Genomic DNA, 9,158 nt, shown 5'->3' with positions numbered 1-9,158 from the left:
GTGCAGGGTCCGCCCCCGCCCCAGGGCCCCCCCATAGCCCCCAGCCCCCCCCCAGCTTACAGCTCTCCCCCCGAGCCCCACAGCACCCCCAGCCCCAAACCCCACAGCACCCCACAACCCCAGACCTCCCAGCCCCACAGCTCCCTCCCCAAACCCCACAGCACCCCCAGCCCCCCCCAAGTCGCCAAGCCCCACAGCCCCCCCCGAGGCCCCCACCCCACAACCCCATAGCCCCCAGCCCCACAGCACCACCACAGCTCACAGCCCCCCCCCGGAGCCCCACAGCATCCCTAGTCCCCCCAGCCCCTCCCCACAACCCCAGAGCTCCCAGCCCCACAGCCTCCCCCGGTCCGCACGCCCCGACGCCCCGGGGATGGACCCTCCATCCCTCCCCATTCCCCCGGGGGGGGCCATCCCGGGTGGGTATTTAAGGCCGGACCGGCGGTACCCGGCCCCCCCCCCCGCCATGCTTCGTGCCCTGCTGCTGCTGGGGGGCCTGGCCCCCGCGCTGCCCGCCGGTGAGTGCCCCCCCCAAGTTCTTCAGGCATTCACCCCAATTCCCGCCCCTGCCAGGAGCGGGACCTGCTTTGGGGTGCAGCTGCCAGCACCCATGGGGGGGCTCCCGGGGAAGGGCTGGGGGGGCCACCTGACCCCCGGCCCCCTAACACCTCTGTTCCCCACCCCGACAGGTCCGCACTGGGCATACGAGGGTGAGTGGGGCCCCACCCCACCCTGGAACCCCCCCCCCCCCCCCGAATCCACCACCCCAGAGCAAAGGGGCATCACCCGGCTCCCCCCAGGAGGGAGGGGGGTTGGATGGGTGACAACCCCCCATGCTCTCCCCACCCCCTGCTCCCAGACACCCGGGTTCCCCCCAAATGGAAGGGAGATGGATGGGTGACAGCCCCCTGTGCCCCCCCCGACACCTGGGTCCCCCCAAATGGGAAGGAGGTGGATGGGTGACAGCCCCCTCATGCACCACCCCCCCCCCCAGCCTGGGTCCCCTAAGATGGGAGGGAGGTGGATGGGTGCCCCCCTGTGCTCCCCACCCCCAGACACCTGGGTCCCCCCAAATGGGACGGAGATGGATGGGTGACAGCCCCAATGCCCCCCCACCCCAAGACACCTGGGTCCCCTGGCTGCCTGTGTCCCCCCAAATGGGAGGGAGGTGGATGGATGCAGCCCCCTCTTACCCCCCCATGCCCCCCCAGGACGCCTGGGTCCCCCTCGCGCTCCAATGGTCCCATTGTGTTCCTTTACATAAGGCTGCGGCTGCCAAATCCAATTAGGATCCGGCCCCGGCCAAATCCTGGCTAAGCCCCATCCCGCCTGGCCTATGGGGACCCCATGGGTGTCCCCCTCCCCCCGTGGTATCAGCTTTGTCCCCGCTCCCCCAGCCGGAAAAAAAAATGTCCCCAGAAGATTAACGAGCATGTTGGGAATGTCACCCGTGTCCTCGTTTGGGGGGAAACGAGGGCATTTTGGGTCACGGGGCTGTGCTGGGTAAAGCACCGTCCCCACGGTGGGGGGGGGTCGGTGGGGGGCCCACCCGGACGCCTGGGTCCCCCCAGGCCCCCACGGGCAGCAGCACTGGCCCGAGGGGCACCCGGCATGCGGGGGCCGAGCCCAGTCACCCATCGACATCCGAACGCGGTGGGCGCAGCCAGACCCCTCGCTGCCACCCATCTGCCCCGTGGGCCAACCCGGTACCCCGGCCTTCACCCTCTCCAACAACGGCCACACCGGTGAGTGGGTACCGGTGAGTGGGTGCCGGGAGGGGGTCTGGGGTGGTAGTGGGGGGGGGCTCCCCACATGTCACAGCCCCCGCTAAGACCCCCCCCGTGTCCCCCACCCCAGCGGTGCTGGCACTGCCGCCCTCCCTGCGGCTGCAGGGGCTGCCGCGCAGCTTCGCCGCCGCTCAGCTCCACTTCCACTGGGGACGGCCCGGCCATGCCGGCGGTGCCGAACATCTCCTCGACGGGCACCGTGCCCCTGCCGAGGTACAGGGTGGCCACGAGGGTAGTGGTGGGGGGTCCCAAAGGAGTGGGAGGGTCCTAAAAGGGGCTCCGGCCTGGGAAAGGGGCCGGGTGCAGGAAATGGCATGGGAAATGGGTCTGGGGGTGGAAAATGGGTGTGGGAAGGGTCCTGGGTGCAGGAAATAACATGGGAATGGGGTGGGAAATGGGGTCAGGAAGGGGGCTGGGAGCAGGAATTGGGTGCAGGGAATGGGAAATGAGTCTGGGCACAGGAAACAGGCAGGGCAATGGGTATGGGAAGGTGTCTGGGTGTGGGAAACAGCACAGGAAGGGGGAGGGAAACAGGTCTGGGTGCAGGAATCAAGTGCAGGGAATAGGAAAGGGGCCCCGGTGTGGGAAACAGGTCCAGGCACAGGAAACAGGCAGGGAAATGGGTGCAAGAAATGGGTCTGGAGGTGGAAAATGGGTGCAGGAAAGGGTCTGGGTGCAGGGAATGGGAAATGGGTCTGGGCACAGGAAGTGTGCAGGGAAATAGTGGTGGGAAATGGGCCTGGGGGTGTGAAACAGCACAGAAATGGTGTGGGAAGGGGTCTGGGTGCAGGACCTGGCACAGGAATGGGTGCAGGAAGGGGTCTGGGTGCAGGAATTGGGTGCAGGCATGGGAAAAGGCACAAGAAAGGGGTCCAGGTGTGGGAAATGGGTGCAGGAAGGGGAAACAGGAGTGGGAAGTGGGAGCAGGAACAAGCATGGGACTGGGTGACAGGACCAGGGAACGGGTGCAGGCAGCAAGTCCAGGTGCAGGCAGCAGGTCCAGACACCACAGAAGGTGCTAGGATGGGTGCAGGCAGCAGCGTGGGATTGGGTCTGGGAACAGAGTGTGGGAAAGGGGGTGAGTGGGGGACAGAAACCCAGGGGGTGTGGGTTTGGGGGGGGGGGGTGTCCCTGCTCTGCCCGCCCCCCCCCCCCCCCCCCCCCAGCCCTGCGCGGAGCCGCTCTGCCCGCAGATGCACGTGGTGCACTACGACGTGGAGCGCTACACCAACGCCAGCGAGGCACAGCACCACGCTGGCGGGCTGGCCGTGCTCGGTGTCCTCCTGGAGGTATGCAGACCCCAAAACGCCCTGCCCACCCACCAACCCCCCAGCCCTGACATATACACCACCCCCTCCCCTTGCTCCCCCCAGGTGGGTGCTGACCCCCACCCCACCTATGACAACATCCTGAGCCATCTCGGGAGCATCCGCTACGCAGGTGAGCGACTGGCGTGTGAGGAAGGGGGTAGCAAGGGGAGACAGCAGGGAAAGCACATAGCGGCAGGGGGGGATGACCCCAAACTCTCCTTCTGTGCCCCCTGCAACTGCTTCCCCCCCCACTCCCAGGGCAGACAACGGCCATCCCCTCCTTCAGTGTGCAGGACCTGTTGCCCCCGCGCCTGGACCTCTACTATCGCTACAACGGGTCCCTCACCACCCCCCCCTGCTTCCAGAGCGTCCTCTGGACCCTCTTCCAGCAACCCGTCCGCATCAGCCTGGCCCAGGTAGGACCCGCTTTGGGGTGAAAGCCCCTGGTTTTGGCGGGGAGGACGGGACACAACGGACAGACACACGATGACAGCCCCAGTGCTCCCCCCGTTTCAGCTGGAGCAGCTCCAGGGAACCCTTTACACCACAACAGCGGCCGAGCCGGAGCCCCAGCGCCTGGTGGATAATTTTCGGGTCCCACAGGAGCTCAACCAGCGGCTGGTGCTGTCATCCTTCCCCAGGGGTGAGAGCCAGCTCGAGGCGGGGGGGGGGGGGGGGGGGGGGGAAGGGCCCCCCCCCCCCCAAATTGCTCCCAGAGCCCTGGCTGGGTGCAAGGCTGCAGCACTGAGCCCCCCCGGCTCTTCTCTTGCAGTGCCCGAGGGGTATTCGACAGGTACAGACCGGCCAGGGCCAGGCAGGGCTGGGGGGTTCACCCCCCCACCCTGGTCCCCCCTGAGCCCCCTGCTACATCACGTAGGTGAAGTCATTGCCATCATCTTCGGCGCCGTCTCCAGCTGCCTCGGCCTCTTCCTCGCCATCCACTTTGTGGCCAAGAGGATGCGGTGAGAGGCCCCCACCCTAAGGAGGGACCCCCCCCGTTGCAGCAGGGAGCCCAGACCCCCCAAATCAGAGGGTCTGGACCCCCACAGGGGAGGGTTGCTCTCACCTCAGCCCTTCTCCCCCCGTGAGGCAGAGCAAGGAGGGCACCGGACCAGGACGTGGTGTTCAAAGCCTCCTCCCACCGCACCCACTCTGACGACGGCCCTCGCCCTTGAACCCCCCAGCCCAGATAGGGCTGCGACGGACCCCCACCCCCCCCCAGCCCTCTGCCCATGTCAGAGGAGCTGGCTGGGGCTCAGCCCCATGGCAGTGGTGGCTCTTGCCCCAGCCCGACTGGAAATAAAGCCCCTTTCCCACTCCATGGCACTGGTGGCTCTTTGCTGGGGAGGGAACGGGGCCATTCACTGATGTGCTTCGGGGCCAGATCCTGTCAGCCCCGAGAAACCAGGACACCTGGGTGCTCCCCGCAAAGCTGGGACAGGGGCTGGGAGCAGAGCAAGCTGGGGGGAAACCGACCTTTCTCTTCCCCCCACCACCTCACCCTGTCCCCATGACAGAAGTCGCCTCGGTGCCATGGTACTCATTGCTCTATTAAAAGGGTTTTACTTTGAATCGAAAAAATAATTTACCCCCCCTCCCAGCTGCACAGCAGGGTAACGAGTGCCCCCAGACATGACCTGGCAGGGAGCAAAAAGGGGGTGAAGGGGGTAGAGCACCCCCCATCCTGGCTCCCCCAGCCCTGAGAGCACCACCCTGCTTCCGCAGAGGAATGGCAGGAGACCGCATTGGGCCGGGGCTGCACCAAGGGCAGGGGCGTCCCTCGGTGGCAGGGTGGGGGGAAGAAAATGTGAGGGAAGGAGGAGGTTCTGCCCTGAGCCCCCCAAGCCCAGCTGCACCACAGGGCACCTGGCCCCCCCTTCCTGCCTCCCCTGCGCTCCCCCTGCAGCCATACCCTGTAAGGAAAAAAGTCTAACAGAATTCGCTAACAAAGCTAACAGGGTTGCTCATGAGCACCGGTCAGACCCCAAAAATCCCCTCTGGAGCGGGACAGGACACAGAGCCGCCTCTTGTGTCACGGAGAGGGGCCAGGGCCGGGCCAGGCGGCAGCACCGGAGGAGCAAACCGCAGAGGCGAAGGCAGCATCGTGATCTTCCAGCTGCCGAAAAGAGGGCACTTGGGTACGGCAGCAGCACAGGCAGTGCAGGCAGCAGGAGCAGGCAGGGCTGCGCCTGCCGCTCAGTCCTCGAAAGGCACCTGCAGTGCGGAGTACATCATCACTCTGCTGTCGTCCTCCTGCTTACCTGGGGGGGCAGAAAAGAGGGAGAGGGTGAGCATGGCGGGGGGAGCAGGGTTGTTTTAGGGGTGGGGGGCCTGTTTGCGGGTTCACAGGAGCCCCCGTTAGCCAGGAGACGCAGGCCCCTGTTCGACAAAAGGGAAACGGTTACAGGCAAGACCCGTCCTCCCCCCTCCCAGCAGCTCTGGGCCCCCCTGCACCCGTGTCCAACACCCCCCAACACCTAAAAGGGGATAGAGACCCACCAGCAAAGCCCCCCGTGTTGCACTGGAGCCCCCCATCACCCCACTTACAGGAGAGGCACTTGAGGATGTTGCGGAAGGACCCCCCAGCAGTGAAGAAGGCCCAGAGGCCCATGCAGAGGGTGATGATGAAGATGGGGACCAGGCTGGCTTCGTACCAGGGGTTCAGGAACGTCTGGGGGGACAGAGAAAGCCATGTTAGGAATGTCAACGCCTGCCAGCCACCCCCACAGCCCCCCCCCCCCAAGGAAAGGGGACCCTCCAAGCAGAGCAGAGCTCCGGTAAGCCTGGCTTAAACTCCTGCTGAGCGATTTCCCACCAGCAGCTTAGTGGCTAATCCTCCATCCGATCCCCAGTCCTTCGTTAACCCTCCTTCTGCCAAGCGCACCCCAACAAGCAGGAGGTGCCCAAGAGGGCCGTGACTCACCCCACAGCTCAGAGGTGGGGATTTAGGGAGTCTGAAAGAAGAGCGGGTGTCCCTGCATCCCCCTCCCCATGCCCAGACGGACGTCCAATGACAGCCACGGCCCCTTTACTTTGGGGACAGCTTGCAGTGCAGATTCGGTTGGCTCTGGCTCATCAAACTCACCAGCCCCGAGGTGAGGAGGTGACTGGCAACCACCAGCCCCAGGCACCAGTAGTGGCGTTTTTCACAGGCATCGAAGAAGATCACTCCCCAGAAGGTGTGGAGCAAGACGAGGGCCATGGTGAGGAATGCTGGGGGAAGAGAGCAACACAGACCCCCTCAGACCTTGTCATCACCTTCCTCCTCCTCACCTCAGTGAAGGGCCACATGCCAGGACTGGACTCCAGCTCTAACCGGCGCTGTCACAGCATCCCGGCCCCGAGCCCATATCCCACAGCACATGCTGGCCCCCAGCCTCACCGGATGTGATGAAGTAGTACGGTGAGTCCCCATGGATCCCAACGATGCCCGGCCCAATGGAGTCTGCCAAGATGTTAATGACGGAAAACACGCCGCTGATGATGCCGAAGGACAGGCCCGAGACTACAAAGGGAGAAAGGAGTCAGCCAAGAGTGATCGTGGCTGTGCTACCTCCACCACGAGCCCCAGACTCGGCGTGTAGGCCCAGGGAAAAGCGGGAGAGCAGGAAAAAGTTGGGAAGGCTGCATTAGCCCAGCAAGGCTCATCAACACCGCCACTGGTTGTTGATACCTGAGCATCCCGCTGCCAGGCAGCCCCAGAAGAGCATGGGGAGGTCAGCAACAGCCCAAGCCCTGCCCGGGTTCATGCTCACCGTAAGCCATCTGCCTGAGGGAGATGGGGGACCGGCCGTCCTCGCTGATTGTTGCCAGGCCTTCATCCGCTTTCCTGCTCAGGCAGGAGAGAAAGTGTGAGCAGCTGGTTCAGAACAGGGGCCTCGTCACATGGGAGAGGGGAAGGGATGGTTATAAACGAGCCTGGGGCGAGGATGAACAGCTCTCTCCCGGGATCTAATGAGGAAGATACTTTGTGGGGTTCCCCAGAGAAAGAGTGGAGGTTGGACACTGACTGCAGGTACCAGAACAAGTCACCCAGTCCCACGGGGCGTGCACAGGCCACCCTCGGACAGGCTCTTACTTCAGCAGCTTGAAGTAGGCAAATCTGAAAGCCTCCTGCAGCAGGACAGAGACGGCAGCACCGAAGATGAGGAGGCCATACTGCAGCTTGGCATCCTCCCGGTCACTGAGATGGACTGAAATGAACCAGATCAGAGACGCCAGGAGCAGTGACACCAGCCAGAAAAATGCCCTGGGGAGAGAGGAACACCAAACTCAGGCTCCAGAGCTCAAAATACCACAAACATGTGCCAAGCTGCTTGCTTGGTTTGCCCGGGCTCCAGGTCATGTATTCACGGGCTGCCTGGTCACTGTCACATGAGGAGGGCATGCGAAAAGAAGCACACGGCTGAAAACCAAACAGATTCAGAAGCTGAAATCCTCCTTTCTCAGAGCAATGATGACTTGCCTGGAGGGAACCTGCTGCCCTGCAAAGCAGGGAAGGATGTTCAGTGCTTCGCCCCTTGAAGGTTAAACAGGGGTCTGCCCAAGCGTGGCGGGACATGGCCGCTCAGAGCCAGTCCTCTTTTTAAACCAGCAAATTCCCCCATGCTGACACATGGGGCCGGAGTCATGACCCTGGGGACCAACCAGGCACAGGAGGAATGAGATGAACACTTAACATCTGGCATGTCGCTGCTCCCAGCTGTGGCTGTCCCAGCACGAGGAAGGTTTTTGGCTTTGTTTCCTCCCCGGCTAGCATAAAGCCCATGCCTGTGAGACGCACGAGGGACCACGGTGCCAGGACTGCCCCTGGCATGGTGCCCGGCACAGCAGTGGCTGCATGGTTAGAGCCAGGAACGGCTTCTGTGGTCCAGGCAGGGGGTCGCTGAGCTCAGGCAGAGACAAGGCTGCCGCATCTGGGTGTTTCGCCTCTGCTGGGACGTCGTCTTTAAGCTGGCTGTTGGGAGACCCCAAAGCAGGGTGACCCAGATATGGGGACAGCCCTTCCCACCCCCTACAAAATCACAGCCCCATCCCACCTATGCAGGTGATTTCCCAAATCTTCCTCAGGCTCCATCCGTCCAGGTCCAGCTTGCCCCCAGACTCCCCAGAACTGACCCCAGGGTGCTGCCTCACCCACTCTAGACCCCCTCGACTGCCCCAAGATCTCCCCTTCAGCCCCTCTGCACGCTGCCTTGGCCTGTGCCTCTCAGACACCCCTAAGCCCTCTCCAGTACTGCCTGTACCCCAGACTCACTTAGCCCCCCCATCTACCCTCCTGAAGCTCCCAACCCCCCAGTGGCCTCACAAGCCACCCCAGAACTGGCCCCCCCCAACTTCTCCAGCTGCCCCCTAGACCACCTCGATCCTGCCTGCCTCGTCAGCCTCCTTTTCACACCTCACCCCCCTGCTACTGCCTGCCCTGCCCCAGACCACCCCTCATCTGCCTCAGAACTTCCCCCACAGCTCCCTCAGAGCTGCCTACCACCAGAACACGCCAACTGCCCCAGAACTACCCCCACAGCCCCCCTCAGTGCTCTCTGACACCCCAGCTGCCCCCAAAAAGGGAACCTCAGCCCCCCTCAATGCTCTCTGACACCCCAACTGCCTCAGAACTGCCCCCTCAATGCTCTCTGATACCCCAGCTGCCCCCAAAATGGACCCCTCAGCCCCCCTCGATGCTCTCTGAACCCCCATCTACCCTCTCTAAGCTGCCAAGCCCCCCACGGACCCCCAGCTGCCCCCGAAGCGGCCCCCTCAGCCCCACAGCCGCCCTCCCGGCAGCACAGGGCCCTCAGGCCTGCCCTCAAGCCCCCCTCAGACCCTCACCCAGCGTGTCCAGCCCCCTCCCCCGGGCTCACCCCGCCACCAGGACGATGACCCGCAACGGCTCCGCAGCCACCGTCAGAAGAACGAGGGCGAGCGCCGGCCCGAAGGCGATACCGGCGCAGCCGAAGAAGACGGCGGCCCCCATGGCGGCGGGGCGGGGCGCGGCGGGGCGGAGCCGCGCGGGGCACGCCGGGAGCTGTAGTCTGAGGGGGACGGGGGACAGCGCCCCCTG

The 9,158-nt window shown here is 64.3% G+C and overlaps 2 protein-coding genes across 5 annotated transcripts; one reads left to right on the top strand and one right to left on the bottom strand.

Moving 5' to 3' along the window:
- The first annotated feature begins 402 nt into the window (after positions 1–402).
- Positions 403–4,416, top strand: CA14 (carbonic anhydrase 14). 4 transcript variants are annotated; one of them, XM_030026483.2, is made up of 11 exons: positions 403–518; positions 690–710; positions 1,572–1,745; positions 1,858–2,000; positions 2,954–3,076; positions 3,161–3,227; positions 3,356–3,513; positions 3,614–3,740; positions 3,870–3,890; positions 3,975–4,059; positions 4,191–4,416. In XM_030026483.2, the coding sequence occupies exons 1-11, from the start codon at positions 467–469 to the stop codon at positions 4,270–4,272; spliced, it is 1,053 nt and encodes a 350-aa protein (XP_029882343.1). In that variant the 5' UTR covers positions 403–466; the 3' UTR covers positions 4,273–4,416. The 4 variants fall into 4 exon arrangements, with proteins under 4 accessions (XP_029882343.1, XP_029882345.1, XP_029882347.1 ...); XM_030026487.2 differs by having other exon boundaries at positions 404–518; positions 2,981–3,076; XM_030026485.2 differs by lacking the exon at positions 3,870–3,890.
- Positions 4,417–4,644: 228 nt separating this feature from the next.
- On the bottom strand, positions 4,645–9,093 carry APH1A (aph-1 homolog A, gamma-secretase subunit). Its single transcript, XM_030026489.2, has 7 exons — positions 8,959–9,093; positions 7,176–7,346; positions 6,853–6,926; positions 6,480–6,602; positions 6,183–6,310; positions 5,645–5,768; positions 4,645–5,358 (listed from the first exon to the last, which is right to left on the bottom strand). The coding sequence occupies exons 1-7, from the start codon at positions 9,069–9,071 to the stop codon at positions 5,294–5,296; spliced, it is 798 nt and encodes a 265-aa protein (XP_029882349.1). The 5' UTR covers positions 9,072–9,093; the 3' UTR covers positions 4,645–5,293.
- Positions 9,094–9,158: the final 65 nt, after the last annotated feature.

Source organism: Aquila chrysaetos, chromosome 9 (genome assembly GCF_900496995.4).
Source record: "Aquila chrysaetos chrysaetos chromosome 9, bAquChr1.4, whole genome shotgun sequence".
NCBI lineage: Eukaryota > Metazoa > Chordata > Aves > Accipitriformes > Accipitridae > Aquila > Aquila chrysaetos.
Note: the sequence above shows the minus strand (reverse complement) of the source record. Positions and strands in the feature narration are given on the sequence as shown.